Genomic DNA, 21,977 nt, shown 5'->3' on the forward strand with positions numbered 1-21,977 from the left:
TCCAGAAAAATATTTTGAAAAATTGAAAATTTTGTTTTTAATTTGAGTTTTTTATTTTTATATTATTTTAATGTAATTTATAATATTTTGAATGTAAAATTAGTTTTATATTCAATTATATTATTCTTCAATTTGTTAACAATTGCTACTCCAATTAGCAGAGTAAAATATTTTGTTGTTGTTATGAAACTGTTAGACCTGCTGAATAAGAAAATAAGATAAACACTCATTATTAATTGAAGTAGCAGCTATTTTTAATATCCTTGTGTTAGCCTGGAATTATTTTTCTAGGATATTAAAAGCAGCTGCTACTCTCATGAATACTGACCAAAGCATCAAACTATTTCATTATAACATCAAACAAGAGATACTTTGAACAAGAAAATAAGATAGTATAGTGGAGCATTTTAATTAGAGTAGCAGATGTTTTAATAATTTTAAAAATAAAGTTTATTAAAATATAAAATAAATAGTTATATTATATACCTTTAAAGCATTACACACAAATTTAAATTTCATTTAAAATAAAAAGCCAGGTGAGCCAGGCAGCCCAGGGAGCTGGACAGCTAACTCCCTGCCTCTCAGGGCCAACCCACTGGTGAGCAGACAGGAGCCTGGAAGCCCTGGCTTGGCAGCAGCCTGCCAGCTGGTCTGCTGAGGAGCTGGGATCTTGGGGTAGCATCAGAAACCAGCCTATTTCCAGTCAGAATTTCAACAAATTCAATAAGTTCCTGTGGAATGTTTCAATTCTGTTGAATCAGCATTTCCTGGTGGAAAACAGTTCCATCAGAAAACTTCCAAACAGCTCTACTCTGTTAGATGTAGCTTTCACTCTTTTAGGCCTGGTCTACACTAGGACTTTAATTCGAATTTATCAGCGTTAATTCGAACTAACCGCTCAACCGTCCACACCAGGAAGCCATTTAATTCGAACTAGAGGGCTCTTTAGTTCGAATTTGGTACTCCACCCCGGCAGGTGGAGTAACGCTAAATTCGACATGGCTAGCTCGAATTAGGCTTGGTGTGGATGCTAATCCCACAGTGCACCACTCTGTTGACGCTCTGGACAGCAGTCCGAGCTTGGATTCTCTGGCCAGCCACACAGGAAATGACCCGCGAAAATTTGAATTCATTTTCCTGTCTGGGCGGTTTGAATCTGACGTTCTGGTTGCACATCGGGGCGAGCTCCGCAGCACCTGCAACGATGCAGAGCTCTCCAGCAGAGGAGTCCGGGCAATCCCAGAATAGAAAGAGGTCCCCAGCATGGACTGACAGGGAAGTCATGGATCTGATCGCTGTGTGGGGCGAGGAGTCTGTGCTCTCGGAGCTGCGCTCCAGCAAGCGGAACGCGAAGACCTTCGAGAAGGTCTCTAAAGCCATGAAAGAGAAAGGATACAGCCGGGATGCGATGCAGTGCCGCGTGAAAGTGAAGGACCTAAGACAAGGGTATCAAAAACTCAGAGCGGCAAACGGATGCTCCGGAGCCCAGCCCCAGACATGCCGCTTCTACGAGGCACTGCATGCCATTCTAGGTGGGTCTGCCACCACTGCCCCACCAGTGACGGTGGACTCCGAGGACGGAATAGTGTACCGGGACAGTTCCTCCTCCATGTTCGCCGATGGGGAAGATGAGGAAGGGTCTTTTGAGGACGGCGCAGGCGACATCGAACCCACTCCCGCTTTCCCTGACAGCCAGGATCTCTTCATCACCCTCACAGAGATCCCCTACCAACCGTCCCCGCCTGTTAACCCGGACTCGGAATCAGGGGAAGGATCAGGCGGTAAGTGCTACAAACAGGGAAACATTTATTTTTTAAGAAACAGGTATATATATAAAACAGGTATAAAACAGGTATATATATAAAAAATAGAAATACTATATAAATAGAAATATTATATAAAAATTTTTAAATATCAAACTATACAAAAAGTAGGTCTACACATATAGGAATCGAGCAATAATCCTCTGGGGACAGTTCAAAAAAGCTCTCAGAGAGCAGCTGGAAAAGCCTCAGCAGGAGGTTCCTTGGGAGAGGTGCCTTATTGGGTGCTCAGTGGAAGCACACTCTTCCGCGCCAGGCCATCCTAAGGTAAAGGGGAAGCATTGCCTCTACGAGCATGGCAGCGTATGGTCCTGGTCTGTGCAGGGCTTCTGTTAGCATCCGCTCTCTCTGAGTCCGCCTGACACGCCTCAGGGTAATGTCGTTCTGGAAGTGCTGCATCTAATTAGGGGAATTAGTGTACTGTTACTATTGTGAATGGTAGACTTTTACTTTGCATAAGAATGACCCTCGCTTAACAGACTTTTACTTTGCATAAGAATGACCCTCGCTTAACAGCCACGTGTTGGAGGCCACAGAGGAAAAGCATACAGGGGTCTTTCCCGTGCACTGGCGGGAGGGGCTGCAAAAGGGTCATCTTTTCTGCTTTGCACATTGCCTTTAGCAGGAGAGCACAGCTAACCACTAACTGATAAGCAGTATGTACTGTAAGGCTTACCAGGACTTTGTGCAAGAGGGATGCAGCTGTCTCTCCTCGCATGCGCTATCCAGTGCAATGGCGCCGCCAATGAGAGCGTATTCCGAAATCTCGGACTAGTTCTGAGATCTCCTGAGACTTGGTTCCCTCTTTGGTCTTGTTAACTGAAACTGACTAGACTGTGTTTACTGTTGGCAAACATGTATGTGTTCAAGGAAATCACCTACTTTTTCGCATCACACAGCTTGGCTCCTTCCCGGACTGCCCGGCATCCCCTGCAGAGGCTGGCTCAGATTAGACGCCGAAAGAAAAGACTAGGGACGACATGTTCCAGGAACTGATGGCCTGCTCCAGAGCGGAGGCGGCAGAGCAGAGACAGTGGAGGGAGACCCTGTGTCAGCAGCATCGCACACACCTGGAACGGGAGGATAGGTGGCGGCAGGAAGACCAGCAGGCGACTCAAACGCTGCTTGGTCTAATGAGGGAGCAAACGGACACGCTCCGGCGCCTTGTAGATGTTCTGCAAGACCGCAGGCAGGAGAGAGAGCCCCTGCAGTGCATCTGCAACCGCCCTCCAACGCCAAGAAGTCCTGTCCCCCCCTCACCCAAAGTTACAAGAAGGAGGGGCGGTAGGGGCCGTGAGAACTGTCCCTGCAGCGCAGCAGACCGATAGTGTTCGAGACAACTCTCGCGCTGTAAATTTGTACAAGCTCTTTCCTTACAGCATCAACCAGTCCCAACTCCAAGTTTAAACCCCCCACTGTGTACTACATTATTAAAAGCGGTTTGGTGTTACTGACTGTTTCCGTCACGTTTCTGGTGTCAGAAGACTTTCTGTGGGTGTGTGTGTGGGGGGGGAATTGTAATTTCAGTGCATAGCCCACAGTGCCATGGTACAGACTTGGGTGCAGGGTCAACTGCAGGGCACACACAGACTGCAGTCACTAGGCACCAGGGACAGTCTGTGTGGTGTATGCTGCCCCGGGTCTTTCCTTGATGTGTATGCTTGTCCAGGGTCCTGGTGCCTGCCATCCCCGAATGTAAAGGCAGGCTTCCCTTCACATGCACTTGGACCGTAGCCACGATCCTCCCCGGTGCCCTGAGCCCCAAAAAGAGCCCTCATCCAGGGGCAGATACTCACCCTTCCCCCACACCCCTCACCCCTTCCAACGCCCAAACCCACAGCCGTCATGTTAACCCCTATCCAAAGACGGCACCCCTCGCCCCTTCCTGCAAACCCACCCATTCCTGCAACCCTCCCCCTACATGCACAACCACCGTAAACCGTCCCCCACCCCGCAGACCTATGTAGGAGCAGGAGGCTGTCCGTCCTCTTTTGGACAAGCGGTCTGTACATCAGTGCACACCTTACCCAGCACAGAATGCTTCCATGTTTCAACCAAGAAACAGAAATGCAAACTCAACGAAAGATTTATTATTAATTACTGAAACATGTCCTTAGTTTTAAAACGTCCTTTCGAAGTGGGGGAAACTTGGTTTGTGATCAGGCTCTCTTAAAATCAAGTGGACAGTCACAGGTTACCCTGCTCTGCGAGGAAACTCGCTTTCAAAGCCTCCCTGATGCACATCGCTTCCCGCTGGGATATTCTCTCGGCACGGGTGTCTGGCTGATCGTAAACAGCAGCCAGGCGATTTGCCTCAACCTCCCAAGCGGCCAAAAAGGTCTCGCCCTTGCTCTCACAGAGATTGTGGAGCACACAGCAAGCAGCAATAACTACGGGGATATTCTTTTCGCTGATGTCCGAGCGAGTCAGTAAGCTCCGCCATCTCCCTTGAGACGTCCGAGTACACTCCACCACCATTCTGCACTTGCTCAGCCGGTAGTTGAAGAGTTCCTTCTCACTGTCCAAGGCGCCTGTATAGGGCTTCATGAGCCAGGGCATTAGCGGGTAGGCCGGGTCCCCGAGGATCACTGTAGGCATCTGCACATCCCCAACCGTTATTTTGTGGTCCGGGAAGAAAGTACCTGCCTGGGCGTCTAAACAGACCAGAGTTCCTGAACACACGCGCGTCATGAACCTTGCCCGCCCACCCGACGTTGATGTTGGTAAAACGTCCCCTATGGTCCACCACAGCTTGCAGCACCATTGAAAAGTAGCCCTTTCGGTTAATGTACTCGCTGGCCTGGTGGGCTGGTGCCAGGATAGGGATGTGAGTCCCATCTATAGCCCCACCGCAGTTTGGGAATCCCATCGCGGCGAAGCCATCTATGATGACCTGGACATTTCCGAGAGTCACTACCTTTGAGAGCAGTTGCTCAACGATTGCGTGGGCTACTTGAATGACAGCAATCCCCACGGTAGATTTGCCCACGCCAAAGTGGTTCGCTACTGACCGGTAGCTGTCTGGCGTGGAAAGTTTCCAGAGGGCTATGGCCACTCGCTTCTGCACACTCAGGGCTGCTCGCATCCTTGTGTCCTGGCGCTTCAGGGCAGGGGACAGCAAGTCACACAGTTCAAGGAAAGTGCCCTTACGCATCCTGAAGTTTTGCAGCCACTCTGTGTCATCCCAGACCTGCAGCACTATGCGGTCCCACCAGTCTGTGCTTGTTTCCCGGGCCCAGAATCGCCGTTCCACACCATGAACGTGACCCATTGCCACCATGATCTCCACTGCCCGGCGTACCCTGGTTTCTGAGAGGTCTGTGCCACTCTCCTCACCACGCTGCCGGAGCCTCCTCGCCCGGTTTCTCAGCAGCTGACTGTGGAAGAGGTGGACGATAAGATGCGAGGAGTTGACAATGGCCATAAGTGCAGCGATGATCGCAGCGGGCTCCATGCTCGCAGTGCTGTGGCGTCCGCGCTGTAACCGACCAGACAAGGGCGCGAACAGATTTCCCGCCGGCGCTTTCAAGGAAGAGAGGGAGGGCGTGATTGACGGTTCAATGACGACACTAACCCAAAACCACCCTCGACACATTTTTCCCCCCAGCATGCATTGGGGGGAAATCCCAGAATTCCAATGGGCAGCGGGGAGTGCGGGAACTGTGGGATAGCTTCCCACAGTGCACCGCTTCCAAAGTCGAAGCTGGCCCCGTGAATGTGGACTCAGAAGTTTGTGGATACACAAATTCGACTTATTAAGGTCGAATCCACAAATTCGACTTAAGTAGATTCGAAATAGTCCTGTAGTGTAGACAAGGCCTTAGTAAATACACACCAAACACTGGCTGGGCCAATCAGGCTTGTAATCAGTCAAATGAAAATTGGTTTTAAATACCAATAAGGAATACTGACGTACAATGGGGCAGCTTCTGTTTAGGAGATTGAGAATGGGAATAGAGTCAGGAAATGTGGTCTATTCACGAACCTTCCACTGACTTACTGTGTGACCCTCATCAAGTTACTTCTTCACCTTTCTGTATTTCAGTTACCACATCTGTACAATAGATGCCAACTACAGCAAATTGCTGAAATTTACAAATGAAATGAAAAGTGCTATAGAATTGTGAAGTATTGTCTTATTAATATTGAAAGACTTATCAAAAATTTTCACTGCTCACAACTGCCAGCAGTTGAAAACTATAACTAGGAAAATTACAGAAACAGTTATTTTAAGTTGTCTGATATCTTTTGGACAATGAGAGCTTCTTGGATGGAGGAGTGGAAAAAAAGTGTAGATATTCAACATTAATTGACAATGTTATTTGCTGCTTATTCAATCTTTTAAGAGTAGTAACTGTTTTTAAAAGTTTATGCATTTCCTTGGATTTGTGAAATTAAATGCTTGAGCTATTCCTGTATATTATGTAGCTTTACTGCAGGGAAATTCAATAAGACTACTGACAAACCGTACTTAGTAAATCTGGACAGGGAGAAACTGTTGTAACAGTGTAATGCTATCACATACCAGTGCAGCAAAGGTCATTTTATGCAAGGTATTAAGTGCCTCCTTGCAGTTGCTGAGTGCCCTCAACTCCCACTGAATTCACTGAAAGATAGTGGTGTTTGGCACCTATCAGGAGGTGCTCAGCACCTTGCAGAATCAGGTCCCAGTTTAGTAACATTTCCTTCTTTTAAAAATATATATATATTCATTCTTGCCCTTCTGCATATTGTCTCCAGTTAAGCTATACTCCTTAGATTTCCAGGTCCTGCCAAGAGATCATTATTAACAGATGTATCAAAGTCAGGCTTTGAGATGCATTGGAGAAGAAAATGTACAAACTTCAAATCTGAAGTGATCCTCCCATTTTTAAAAAGTAAAATGATAAAATGGTTGGTATGGTCATGAAAATGGCTGATATTTGGAAGTTTTTACCTTTACTTTAATGATTTTTAATTCTAAGCAGAGCCTTTCTTTTATACAGCTCACATTTTTTTAAAAAGTAATAACATTCTCGCACAATGGTTGGTTAAAACCAACAGAGTGTGTACTAACATTCTATATTACACTAAAAAACAGGTTAAAAGAATAAAGGGTCTGTATTCAACTGAGGAACTCTTTTGTATTCTAACCCATATCTTGGTTTGGCCTTTGTAGTGGTTTTAAAACATGGGATGATCTTACTTATCCTATGAGCTGCACTCTGTGTAGGCACCATTGGGTAAAATAAGAATCCAGAGGCAGCTTTTAATTACAAAGAAATGCAAGATCTTTTTCTTTATGGTTAACTCAAATATGGCTGAATATAAAGGGCCCAGTTTTCTCATCCACTTCCACAAGTAGGTTTACATTAACGCAGAGAGTGTTTCATGTGTTATCAGAGTGCCTGAACACTTCCGCTTTGCCTCATGTTTGTGGTTCTCTTATTTAAATGGGTGTGTTTGTAACAACCCAATATAATCTCAATAGGGAGTGTTAATTTACTGGACATATAAGTATATGGCAGGGGTGGCCAAATTTACTGCTAATCTTCAGAAGTTTGAGAGCTGGGGTGCGCCTGCTGGGGCTTGGGGCTTTAGCTGAAGCCTCGGGCCCCCGCAGATATGCCCCGCCAGCCTGAAGCTGCGAGACCCCCCCACCACACTGGGCAGAAGCCCCAGCCTACACACTGCCACAGGACAGAGAGCTTTAAACTAGGAATTTGGGGGAGATGGTTCAGAGATGTCCAGGTAATCTCCTCACCGGAATTTAACACTGAGAGGGAAGAAAATGAAGTAAGAAAGGATACAGCCGTGGGTATGAGAATGGACATAATGAGGAAGGGTAGGGTATATACCAGTCTAATAGGTGATACTGGTGGTAGAATATCTGTGCCTAATTGGGTAAAGAACGTCAGTGAAGCCAAATGGCAAAAATTAAGATATTTGTACACTAATGCAAGGAGCCTAGGTAACAAAATGGAGGAACTAGAGCTACTGATGCAGTAAGTGAAATCGGATATTATAGAGATAACAGAAACATGGTGGAATAGAGTCATGACTAGAGTACAGGTATTGAAGGCTATGTGCTGTTTAGGAAAGACAGAAATAAAGGCAAAGGTAGTGGAGTAGCATTGTATATCAATGATGAGGTAGACTGTAAAGAAATAAGAAGTGATGGAATGGATAAGACAGAGTCAGTCTGGGCAAAAATCACATTGGGAAAGAAAGCTACAAGAGCCTCCCCTGACAAAGTGCTTGGGGTGTGCTACAGACTGCCGGGGTCTGATCTGGATATGGATAGAGACCTCTTTAATGTTTTTAATGAACTAAACACTAATGGGAATTGTGTGATCGTAGGAGACTTTAACTTCCCAGATATAGACTGGAGGACAAGTGCTAGTAATAATAATAGGGCTCAGATTTTCCTGGATGCGATAGCTGATGGATTCCTTCACCTAGTAGTTGAAGAACCAACAAGAGGGGATGCCATTTTAGATTTGGTTTTGGTGAGTAGTGAGGACCTCATAGAAGAAATGGTTGTAGGGGACAACCTTGGTTTGAGTGATCATGAGCTAATTCAGTTCAAACTAGATGGAAGAATAAACAAAAAGAGATCTGGGACTAGGGTTTTTGATTTCAAAAGGGCTAACTTTAAAGAATTAAGGAAATTAGTTAGGGAAGTGGATTGGACTGAAGAACTTGTGGATCTAAAGGTGGAGGAGGCCTGGAATTACCTCAAGTCAAAGTTGCAGAAACTATCAGAAGCCTGCATCCCAAGAAAGGGGAAAAAATTCATAGGCAGGAGTTGTGACCTTGCAAAGGGAAATAAAACCAATAGTAAAAGGTTCTATAGCCATATAAATAAGAAGAAAACAAAGAAAGAAGAAGTGGGACCGCTAAGAAGAGGATGGAGTGGAGGTTAAGGATAATCTAGGCATGGCCAAATATCTAAACAAATACTTTGCCTCGGTCTTTAATGAGGCTAATGAGGAGCTTAGGGATAATGGTAGGATGACAAATGGGAATGAGGATATGGAGGTAGATATTACCACATCCGAGGTAGAAGCTAAACTCAAACAGCTTAATGGGACTAAATCGGGGGGCCCAGATAATCTTCATCCAAGAATATTAAAGGAACTGGTACATGAAATTGCAAGCCCATTAGCAAGAATTTTTAATGAATTAGTAAACTCGGGGGTTGTACCGTACGACTGGAAAATTGCTAACATAGTTCCTATTTTTAAGAAAAGGAAAAAAAAAAGTGATCCGAGTAACTGTTAGTTTGACATCAGTAGTATGCAAGGTCTTGGAAAAAATTTTGAAGGAGAAAGTAGTTATGGACATTGAGGTCAATGGCAGTTGGGACAAAATACAACATGGTTTTACAAACTTAGAACGTGCCAAACCAACCTAATCTCCTTCTTTGAGAAGGTAACAGATTTTTTAGACAAAGGAAATGCAGTGGATCTAATTTACCTCGATTTCAGTAAGGCATTTGATACAGTTCCACATGGGGACTTATTAGCTAAATTGGAAAAGATGGGGATCAATATGAAAATTGAAAGGTGGATAAGGAACTGGTTAAAGGGGAGACTACAACGGGTCATACTGAAAGGTGAACTGTCAGGCTGGAAGGAGGTTACTAGTGGAGTTCCTCAGGGATTGGTTTTGGGACCGATCTTATTTAATCTTTTTATTACTGACCTTGGCACAAAAAGTGGAAATGTGCTAATAAAGTCTGCAGATGACACAAAGCTGGGAGGTATTGTTAATACAGAGAAGGACCGGGATATCATACCAGAAGATCTGGATGACCTTGTAAACTGGAGTAATAGTAATAGGATGAAATTTAATAGTGAAAAGTGCAAGGTCATGCATTTAGGTATTAATAACAAGAATTTTGGTTATAAATTGGGGACACATCAGTTGGAAGTAACAGAGGAGGAGAAGGACCTCAGAGTATTGGTTGATTGCAGGATGACTATGAGCCAGCAATGTGATATGGCTATTAAAAAAGCTAATGCTGTCTTCGGATACATCAGGCGACGTATTTCCAGTAAAGATGAAGAGGTGTTAGTACTGTTATACAAGGCACTGGTGAGATCTCATCTGGAATATTGTGTGCAGTTCTGGTCTCCCATGGTTAAGAAGGATGAATTCAAACTGGAACAGGTACAGAGAAGGGCTACTAGGATGATCCGAGGAATGGAAAACCTGTCTTATGAAAGGAGACTCCAAGAGCTTGGCTTGTTTAGCCTAACCAAAAGAAGGCTGAAGGGAGATATGATTGCTCTTTATAAATATATCAGAGGGATAAATACCAGGGAGGGAGAGGAATTATTTAAGCTTAGTACCAATGTGGACACAAGAACAAATGAATATAAACTGGACACTAGGAAGTTTAGACTTGAAATTAGACGAAGGTTTCTAACCATTATAGGAGTGAAGTTCTGAAACAGTATTCCAAGGGAAGTAGTGGCGGAAAAAAGACATATCTGGCTTCAAGACTAAGCTTGATACGTTTATGGAGAGGATGGTATGAAGGGATAGCCTAATTTTGGCAATTAATTCATCTTTGATTATCAGCAGGTAAATATGCCCAATGGTCTATGATGGGATGTTAGATGGGATGGGATCTGAGTTACTACAGAGAATTCTTTCCTGGGTGCTGGCTGGTGAGTCTTGCCCACATGCTCAGGGTTTAACTGATTGCCATATTTGGGGTCGGGAAGGAATTTTCCTCCAGGGCAGATTGGCAGAGGCCCTGGAGGTTTTTTGCCTTCCTCTGCAGCGTGGGGCACGGGTCACTTGCTGGAGGATTCTCTGCACCTTGAGGTCTTTAAACCACAATTTGAGGACTTCAATAACTCAGACATAGATTAGGGATTTGTTACAGGAGTGAGTGGGTAAGATTCTGTGGCCTGCATTGTACAGGTCAGACTAGATGATCATAATGGTCCCTTCTGACCTTAAAGTCTATGAGTCTATGAGGATAGGTGGGGAATGGGGGGAGATGTGGGGTTCTTCATGAGCCACACTTAAACTGTAAAAGAGCTGTATGTGGCTCGTGAGCTGCAGGTTGGCCACCCCTGCTATTTGGTATATGTATACCATCCATATCATATATACAATTGGGGTGACATTTAGAAACATACTTTCATAAATAAATCAGCTTTGTTAGGTAATCCAGAAAAAAGTTCCTTATAAACATGGGCAAATGGGATACTTGGGCAAATGGGATTCTTTCATTAGCAGGGTGTACGGGGTGGTGGGGGGGAACAGGAAACGGGAACAACCGCATTACAATGTAAATATTATACAATAAGATGAGCTGTCGTTTAGGATTTAACATGAAGCGAGAAAATACATATAAAAATACCAGCAGCTGCCTATGCACTATGGTCCTGATCCAAAGCCCGCTAAGCCAACGTGAGTCTTTTTACATTTCAAAGGGTACAGCAAAACCCATCGTTTCAGTTTCTAATTATGAATTTGCAGTGGATCACCAGCATCTAAAAATCACATAGATTAGCTGTCTATATTATATCGTTTGTACCTGCAAGACTGGAAGCCATTTTTTAAAAAAGTAGCCTGCAAATTAGATGCTGAAAGTTACCCAGCCTTAGTCAGAATTATGTACTTTAAATACACACACACACACCCCTTTTATGTTTTCAACAGAGGACAAAGAGGCAAAGGGTATTTTAAACCATGAAAAACTGATTATTTTATTTTCATTGCTCTAGAACTATACCTTTTACATAATTCACATTATGTTTGAATAGATTTTTTAACAGAAGAGCCTGTATGAAGTGATATAAAACAAGTATTTACAATGGAAATCCTATCAGACACCCCGCCTCTTAAGTACAACAGTGCTGTTGAGTTCCAAGACAATGTAACAGTACAGCAGGCCTGGGCAAGAATGTATATAGTTCTCTGTAAACATAAGAATACCTTTATATAAAGCCAAACCAGCATGTTCTTCGCAAAGAAAGAACAGTAGTAAAATAAGCATGAAGCAGAGCAAGTCCATATTTGATAAATCACTCTACTAAAGACAGTGATGTCAACTATAAAAAAAACATTTTACAGACTAGAAATATGCACCTGTGGGAACCTGGGGTAGAGATTTGACAGATTTTGTTTTCTTGGCTCTTTATCAGCAAATTAATTATAGCAACTTTTCAATCCACTTACAAGTACTATATATAGGGCCAGCTGCAGTAAACATAGGTATATTTTGCTTGGGTAAAGGAAGTGCTTACACATGAAAAGATAATGTTAATTACTATCATATATTCAAAAACAAGTGGCAAATCTAGACTAGCAGGCAGGTTTGCAGGTGTGTATGTATGTATGTATGTTCACACAGTAAAACATAAAAAAGCTTCAGGGCATTAAAACATTTAGACCAATTGCCAAATCATATTGTGCTACCTCCCCACTACTCACCTTCACAGCTGTAACTGTACACAGCTACTGTTGACCTTTCAACCAGATTCTCATCATGGTGCCAGCTCACTGCCATATTCCCCATTCCAAAATAAGGCTCTTGTTTCAAGTACGGCATTTGTAGAGGATCCATATAATTCAATAAAGTCAAGTTATAAGATGTTCTATACTTCAGAGTGGTGCAGTCATTTCTTGGTGTATAAAGACTGCTTTGATCTTCTAAGAGGGACCCCTTAATAAAATTAGAAAAATCCTGTTCTCTATCTGTGACAGCAGTATCTTCAGTTTCTTTGGTCCCAGATAAATTTTGTTCTTGCAAAGCCTGGACTGCCTCTATATTCAAGTAGTCATTAAGTTTGATTAAAGCTTTACAAGCTGTAAATAGTTCAGGATGGAAATATTTTATTTCATAATCCTCCATAGGCCATGGAACAGTAAATAGTCTTGTGTTCAAGTATTTGTAAGTGCATCCTGGGTTTCCAATTAATATACGAGATACTGGTGTAAGAAAATCTTTTCCTTTGATCCTAACAAGATCTTGGAAGAAACAATCATGTTTTTGCAAGGTCAAAAAGGCTTCTTGCACTATGTGATGAAGTTCTTGGGGAATCTTATCAGCTTTCCTGAGGAGGAGTTTGGAATATGCGGTCTTCCACTAAAAATAAATAAATAAATAAACAATTCATTATGTTGTACGAACCAGAATATATTTTAAATATCCAGGTATGTATTTTTAAGGCTATGCTCATATTCACTACACAGTAAATCTAGAATGTGATGCAATAAGGAAGACATACTACTTTATATTTGTTTAGTACTTTAACATTATAAGGTACCTTACAAAACATATACATACAGCATCTCTGAAATACATCAGCCAAGTGGGATGCTGCACAAGCACATCAGTAGAGGGAGGGAAAATTTTGGACAAAGACCACGAGGTAAGGAAGCCACATCGTAGATAGAATGCTGACAAACTGGATCAGTTCCAATATTGACCTCAGGACTCTTACACTCCAGCTTAGTAGGAAGAAGAAACCAACTCTGGAGAGACAGGGGCAGGGAGGAATACCTTCCAAACCAGAAATATACACATACATATAACTGATGCTTTAAAAATTTCACAATTTCACAAAGCTGAAAACAGTTATGAGCCAAATTAGCTGGAAGAAAGAATTTGATCAGAAAAATTTGAGTAATAATAATCCTTAGCTTTTTATCAGTAGGTCTCATCTCACTTTACAAAGGAGTTCAGTATCATTACCCCATAGTACAGGGAGGGAAACTGAGGCACAGAGGTGAAGGGTCTTGCCCAAAGCTACCCAGCAGGCCAGTGGCTGAGCTGGGAATAGAACACAGGTCTCCTGAATCCCGCTCTAATGATCTATCCATTAGGCCACACTGCTTCTCCATGATAATTTTATTTGATACCTAAAAATGCACAATAGAGAAAGAGAGCTACATTGGTTAAAAAAACAACCAGGCTTAAGGGGGAAGTGATTGCGACTATACAGAAAATAAAATATATTTCTCATCATGAACAAATGAAAAAAAGGGGAAGCTGATAGCAATGAACATAAATCAGAAGCTTGAAATTGTAGAAAAATGATTCAAGAAGCAAAAAAGACACAAGGACAAATCAAGGCCCAGCAGAATTAAGGTCAATAAGGAGTTTTTAGAAATATATTAGGAACAAAAGGAATCCTAATCACGATACTGATCCATTGCTAGATAGAAATGGTAGAATGGTCAATAATGCAGAAAAAGCAGAAGTGTCCAATAAATATTTCTGTTCTGCATTTGGTAAACACCCATGTGATACATTTATATCATGATGATGATGATGATGATGATGATGATGAAATACTTTCTATTCCACTAGTATCTCGGAAAGATGTTAAAACAGCAGCTACTAAAGACATTTTTAAATCATCAGGTCTAGTTTACTTTCATTCAAGAATTTTAAAAGAGCTGACTGAGGAGCAACTGAACCAGTAATGTTGATCAGGGGCGGCTCTAGCAATTTCGCCGCCCCAAGCACGGCGGCACGCCGCGGAGGGCGCTCTGCCGGTCGCCGGTCCCGCGGCTCCAGTGGACCTCCTGCAGGCACGCCTGCGGATGCTCCACCAAAGCCGCGGGACCAAAGGACCCTCCGCCGGCAGAGCGCCCCCCGCGGCATACCGCCCCAAGCACGCGCTTGGCGTGCTGGGGCCTGGAGCCGCCCCTGATGTTGATAGTCTACGAATCTTGGAATACTGGGGAAGCTCCAGAGAACTGGAAGAAAACTAATGTTGTGCCAATATTTAAAAAGTGTAAATGAGATGACCCGGGAAATTATAGGCCTGCCAGCCTGATGTCATTTCAGGGCATTGTAATGGAATGGCTGATACAAGACTCAATTCATAAACAATTAAAGGAGGCTATGTAATTAATGCCAATCAACATGGGTTTATGGAAAATAGATCTTGCAAAACTAATGTAATATATATTTTTGTTGACATTACACATTACACATAGTGTTGATGTAATATACTTAGACTTCTGAAAGGCATTTGACTTGGTACCACATGACACATTAACAAAATAGAACAATACAACTTTGACATGGCACACATTAAATGGATTAACAACTGGCTAACTTTTAATTTTAACTTGTAATTTTAAAAGTGGAATCATTATCAAGCAGTTGTGCTTTTACTGGGATTCTACAAAGATAGTGTAGGCCAAGAACCAATCTAACATTTTTTATCAATGACCTGAAAAAACAAAATTATTTCTGATAAAGTTTGCAGAGGACACAAAAATTGGGGGAGTGGTAAATAATGAAGAAGACAGGTCACTGATATTGAGCGATCTGGAGTGCTTGATAAACTGAGCACAGGCTAACAATATGCATTTCAATACTGCCAAAGGTAAAGCCATATATCTAAGAACAAAGAATGCAGGCCATACTGGTGGATTCTATCCTGGGAAAGGGGGACCCTGCCGATTAATTTCAATTTTCACCACAAGAAAGGAATACAGTGCAGTTAAATTAAATCCTAAGGTACCAATCCAATGCACTAATATTTTTTCCTTTTATCAATCTAGGAGGCAAAATCAGCACGTTGTTTTTTATTAATAATCTAGACACATTTTAAATGCATCCTTACATAACGCTTAGCGCTTCAAACAAGAGAAAGTACATGGCTGCTTCTTAAAGGAACACTATTTTATTTAGATTTATAAAATTTTAAGAGATATCCATCCCAAGCTATAAGCAGCCTTGTATAACTTAATGTTCACAACACATAATAGGCTGCTTGTCCTACTCCAAGAAAAAAATATACAAATATGCACAGCTGACATGATAAAATAAAATAATATCCCTTCTATATCAGCTCATCCCTTTCCAAATCCCTGGGAGAAAAAAATTGGACCTTGACATTGCTGCAGTTGTTACTGGATATTAAATGATTGCAAATAGGATGGGAGCTGGACCATAACACGAGCCCTATCTAAGGATTTGATCCACACTGTGAAAAAAGTTTGTGAACTCCCATTATAGAGCAAGTGTCAGTCCATTATCTTTATATTTACTCTGCTGAAAAAAACAAAACAAAAGCCCAATCATTGCAGTCCCTCTGTGAGACATGTCAGCAGTTGAGACCATTGCTGAACACTGACCTGGAAGACTGCTAGTTGCAACAGGGAATGCACAAAATATACAGTACTAGTACGACTGGGTTAAGCAACATTGAAAAATATTCTTCTCAGAAACTGTAAGGTTATGATACCCATATAAACAAAGAGAGGAAATAATACAGTAAAATTCATCAGCAGCAAAGTTTTTTTATTATTTTGTGCAAATATTTCATTGTATTATTTGAAACACTCTGGGATTCCCATTCTACTCCCTGCAAACAGAGTATAGATCTGAGATGCATCTTGCCTACCTAAAGAGAAGTGACTGTAAAGCATTTAAGGCCTGTAGAATGAACTATTATCCTGGAACTCTGGGTAAAATCCTAAAACACTTAATCGCAACAAAAGCACTTATGCAACATGGATTTTTGTTTTGAGAACAGGATTTTTGTTGATGTTCCTGACCCGTGCCAAAGTTATTCAGTTTACAAACAGGGCTTTTTGAGTGAACACATCTAGTGGGAAAATGTGGTAGAGATTTTGATCAACATCCTACATTTTTTGCATGTACAAACTGAAAGTTTTAAATACTAGGGAATGACTTAAGGGCTGGTGGTTGTTCATCTTTGCACTGTGTGTGTTCAGTGTGTCTCTTTCCCTTTGCATTTACTTTAATATTCTGCTCCAAATTATGGTCTTAATTGGATTAGTTACAGACTTCCTACCTCCAGGCCTTGATGTTTCTCATTCTGACAATTTAACCCTATTCACCCTTGGACAGAGGCTGCCTGTTCACTTAACACTGCCTTCACTGGTCCCTGCCACCAAGAAAGGGAAGAGTCCATCAAGCAACTGGGTCTAGCTTACTATTACAATCTTTGGGCCAGAAGACACTAAATTCTCTTTTTAGCCTCTGTCTCTTGCCTGAACCAACAACAATCACATTCACAACCACCTTTCCATCACCTAACCACCAAAGGTATAACTCAGAATCGGTTCTCTACCTAACTATATTTCCATCTTCTGTCTCTCCAAGTTTAAATGGTTAAACTTGATTTTGTAACTTACTATTACACCTCCGTTTTGAAAATCATGTGTTATTAACGAGTTGAAATAGAAAGCATCCAAAGATCGCTATTTTAGCAGTAACAATGGGGTTGCATTAGATACTATTTAACTGATTAATAAACCATGACACCATTGGGTGGTAATTGTTAAAATTAATTTAATATATTGTATGCTAAAAGTTTCACAAAACTATCCACAAAAATTCCTAAGGAAGCTTTTTTTTTTAAATCCGATTTCAGTGGGAACTGCAGGTGCTCAGCAACTCTGAAAATGAGGCCACTTAAGTGTCTAACTTTAGATACAAAAGTTTGAAAATGTTGGCCAGAATCTATAAACAGGGTCCCAGGTATTTCACTATCCTACAGCTGCAGAACTGTGCTCTAGGAAACTCATCTTTGATTTAAAAAAAAAAAACCTTTAAAATGTGATCTGAGAGTAAACTGGAGAAGTGTTGTCTTCCTGAGTCTGCAGAGAGCCTGGAAAAACACCTTTAAAAGATGTCATCTGCCCCACTGATCTCCATCAGAGCTCCAAAGACACTGTGATTCTGTGGTTGTACAATTTGGCTTTATCAAAGACTCCAGATATGGAATTTGCTAGTTTGTTACTAGCAAACATTTTGTTTTCAATCTTCCTGTCCTGCTGGGGGACCTGCCTGCAAGTACTTCTTGCTCCCCAGCTTTTCCCACAAAGATAAATTAATTGGATTACAGAATGTGGTCTTTGCACCATTCCACGAAGCAGGCAACAGGGAGTTGAGGTATTGGAGCTAAAATCCAGCTTCTAGCCAGAGAGCTGGAGTACCAAAAGTATAGACTGGTGAGATGAGGTAAGCTGAGTTGAGCTCAGCTGCTTGGAGAACAGAGCTGAGATGATGACCTCCTCCCCGCTTTCCTGGCACATGTGGGAAGGAGACTCTGAGCTGGGCCACATGACTGCTGAGCCCGCCCCATGAGCTGCTTGAAGAATACTGTGCAAAACGTCATTAATAATAATCATTACTGAAAATAGTTATTGAGGAATTTTATGTCAATGAGTATTTTCAACTCTGAGCCATATTCGTGTGTGTGTTTGGGAGCATGAGGATGGGAATGAAGGCTATTTCACGGCGATAAAATATTTAATGCTACTACAGAATCTAGGGCTGCTTGTTGCAGTATTTAGTTCTTGCCACAGAATCTGATCCCATTGTGCACGGGTATATAAGGCTCTGCATATAAGTAATGCTTAAGGAATAAATTAATGCTTTAGTAGTTCACTTGTGTAGCATCACTGCTGGATTTCTTTGCACAACTTTAACATATAAGAGAAGCCCAAATTAGACTTTTATATTAATCAATAGCCAAATCACATACGTCATCATTACAAATTTAGGAAGGTGCTGTATATTTTAATACAGTTTTAAAAACAACATTAATCTACTGAAGTTGTTACATGAATTGCACGAGTAAAGTTTCAAGCAAAGAAATAAACAAACGAAGAGAGGATGGAATTAAACAAGATGCTGCAAAGCAATTGGAAGTCTGAAAATACACATCTGAGAGGAAGATGCAGAGCTTATTCAAACGCACCAATATTTCACTCTCCTTTTAAAACATGGAGGTAATGTGTTCCACATTTCAATGTCAGCCAAATCAGAAGCATGTTACCTTTGGCTTGTGCACTAAGATACATGCTTAAAAACTATTTTATCAATATTTCTTATATGGTGTCTTTAGAATTCTACCCTAAAAAGCACACACTGGTATCTCAGAAGAAAACAGGAAGTGGAAACACATTTTAAACATATCATCTGAAAATATCGTTTGGTATTCTTTAAATCTCCAACCAGCCGTCATGCTATGTCCTGCACAAGGAAAGCATTAAGGGATCAGAAAACAGGGTAAACACTGAATTCATATTGAATGCCACCATGTTGGTTGAAAAGAATCATGTCCTGTATGCTGTCACTCTTACAGCAGATGTTAAAGGTCAGTTCGTACTGATGCTGCTAGAAGTAGTTATGGCACTGATAACTTCAGGAATGAACATGAACATTCCATGCTTAATTTTTCTTATATGTATTACATAAACAGTATTTAAAAATTGGCCATGTCGTGGTGTCTAAGGCCTGGTCTACACTAAGGGGGGGGGGGTCGAACTAAGGTACGCAAGTTCAGCTATGCGAATAGCGTAGCTGAACTCGATCTACCTTAGTTCGAAGTACTCACCCGTCCAGATGCTGCGGGATCGAAGTCCACGGCTCCCCCGCCGACTCCGCCACCGCCGTTCGCAGTGGTGGAGTTCCGGAGTCGCCGGGAGCGCGTTCGGAGTTCGATATATCGCGTCTAGATTAGACACGATATATCGAACTCCAAGAAGTCGAACGCTAGCCGCCGACCCGGACGGTAAGTATAGATGTACCCTAACACATAATTTGCTTTCAAGAGACACGATAACCCCACCACTCAAGCACCTGACTACAGCTGCAAACCAATGAAGAGGTCCCCTGATAAGCAAGTTGACACTTATATTTCACATTATGAGATGTTATGTTTCATTGAAGACATTTGGGAAGTCCTCTGATTTATTACTATAATTTTTTCTAGTGTTTTTCTCAGATGCTGTTCACTGTTTGATTTCCAAAAGGGACGTTGCTCTGGGTGAGGTTTGTGGTCACATTCTAAAATCCCTGATCGGGAAAAATGCCCATTGAAAAGAAAGTGCAATGGAAGTACTTTTAAAGTAGGGACTTCAGGACTGTGCTCAGAGTACATCTTCCTTCCTGTAGGCATGCAGCAGCTTTTGAATGATATTCTACCTAACCCTCCCATCATCATTTTGTTCAAACCACACTGCTCACAGGTTGGAGATTCTTAAGTAAGACAGGTTGTTCAAAACAAGGAAAGCCATATAGACTAATCTACAGTACATCATCATGCATTTTGTTGTATTTTGGGTATGTCTTCACTACTGGTTGGATTGGCAAACAGCGATCGATCCCTGAGCGTCGACTCCTGTACTCCAGCTCGGTGAGAGGCGCAGGCAGAGTCGACGGGGGAGCGGCAGCGGTCGACTCACCGTAGTGAAGACACCGTGGTAAGTAGATCTAAGTACGTCTACTTCAGCTACATTATTCACATAGCTGAAGTTGCGTAACTTAGATTGATTCCCCCCCACAGTGTAGACCAGGCCTTTGTTTTCTATAGTCTCTCCCTTTTTTCCCATTTAAGTACATGTAGGTACTATGGAAATAACATTAGTGGTAGGAGCGGAACTTTGTGACATCCACAGCAGCTATTTAAGTAAGAATTTAAAATTCATATAATGGTTATTAATGAAAGGTGTTTGTAATGTTTACCGTTACCACATATACGTGCAAATGCACATGTATGCACACACAAACTAAACAGGAGGCATATTTTATGTACATACATTACAAACTTACTCAGTATCTTTCCAAGGCTATAAAAGTTCAGTTGTTATCTCACCTTCTGGCAATCAGTTCTACCCATGTTCATTTGGTGCTTGATCCAATGCCCACTGATGTCAATGGGAGACTTTCAGTTGACTTCAATAGGCTTTGTGTAAGATCCTCGATATTTTCAATAGCATTAATTACTTTAATGTGGTCTAATTTGATTGCTTATCTTCTTCCCAAAGCCCTTCTACCAGTATGGATGCTGTGAAACTCCATGTGGCAGCCTCAGCTCAACCATGTCTTTCCCTGTCACCTCTGCAGGGAAGGGCTAGGAAGTGTGGAGGACACACAGCTAGGCTCAAGCTATCAGGCCCAGACGCTGGTATAAAAGGAAATGGAAACAGATGGTAGGGGATGTAACAGGATCAAGGAAGGAGAAAATGGTGATTGGGTCAGACCCTAAAAGGGGCAAGAACTTTTACTGAACGTTGGTGAGACCTTGGAAAGGAAGTCTGTTTGCTGTTTTGGTTTGGTTTGGGAGAAGGACGCTAACAAGAAAAGCGCTCCATAATAGTGCTTTTCTTGTTGGTAGCAAGTTTGTCCACCATGTGTTTTATTACTATTTATTATTTATATTACAGTAGAGGCTCCAATAGGATCTCTGTCCCATTGTGCTAGGCACTGTACAAATATGTAAAATGACAGAGAAAGCCCCAAATACCTCAAAACAGATGAGAAAGACAAAGGAGAGAAGAAAGGAAATATTAATCGTCCCTTTTTTATAGATAGAGAGTAAGGCACAGAAAGATCAAGTGACTTGCCCAAGATCACACAGGAAGTCTGTGAAACTGAGCCAGGAGTTGAACCCAGACCACCCTTTCTCTCTGCAATGTGGAAAGCTGCCGTCTTAAAATTCTTCTTGTCCAGGAGCTCCTGCAAAAAAATATCCTCCCTTCCTGCAGCACAAGACCAGTGCTGGTTTTTTTGCTACTATACGCATCTTTGAGCCACATGTCAATACAAGAAAGTTGACACGGCTGTAATGTAGGAACTCTTGCTATAGTTGTTCAGGCTAAGTAAGAGATTCCTTTTTATGTCTTTCATCTTACTGAATGTGTTCCAACCTCATTTGACTGAACTTACAATTCTTTCCACATGTTTTCTATTTGACCTGAGAAAGGTCCAAGATACACGTAGCAGTACTCTTCTAGCTCTTTAATGCTATGCCTCTGTATACTAATTTGGTTTAGTTATGTGACTATTGGGCCTGTTTTAGCTTTCCTTAAATTTCATTTGAGGCATGCATTCTGGCTTTTGTAGTTCAGGTTCTATGCCAGGTTTTAACCATTGTGTATTGTTTGCGACTAGAATTATAAGCATAATTAAGCCACGTATTTTAAATCTCACTTTTAAAGACTCTTCATCTCTGCCAAATCCAGTCTATAGAACATGTTCTCTAGATGATTTAAGTCATGAAGACCTCTGAAAGAACAGTGACTCCCAGTGCTCTTTTTACTCCAGTCAAGCATGAGATATTGCAAATCAACGTCATACAATTCACTTGACCACAAATTACAAGAAAACACAAAAACAGAAAGTTCTTTATATGTTATGTGAGCTTTTAC

At 41.9% G+C, this 21,977-nt stretch overlaps 1 protein-coding gene across 9 annotated transcripts in view; it reads right to left on the minus strand.

Annotated features, from left to right (window-relative positions):
* Window positions 1–21,977, minus strand: part of FTO (FTO alpha-ketoglutarate dependent dioxygenase) — a 332,160-nt gene that overhangs the window by 242,556 nt on the left and 67,627 nt on the right. For all 9 annotated transcript variants that reach the window (XM_039502941.1, XM_039502936.1, XM_039502935.1 and 6 more), the window contains exon 3: window positions 12,261–12,915. In XM_039502941.1, the coding sequence (XP_039358875.1) occupies window positions 12,261–12,915 (655 nt within the window). The remainder of the gene's footprint in view (window positions 1–12,260; window positions 12,916–21,977) is intronic.

The sequence above is a fragment of the Mauremys reevesii genome, linkage group 16 (assembly GCF_016161935.1).
Source record: "Mauremys reevesii isolate NIE-2019 linkage group 16, ASM1616193v1, whole genome shotgun sequence".
NCBI lineage: Eukaryota > Metazoa > Chordata > Testudines > Geoemydidae > Mauremys > Mauremys reevesii.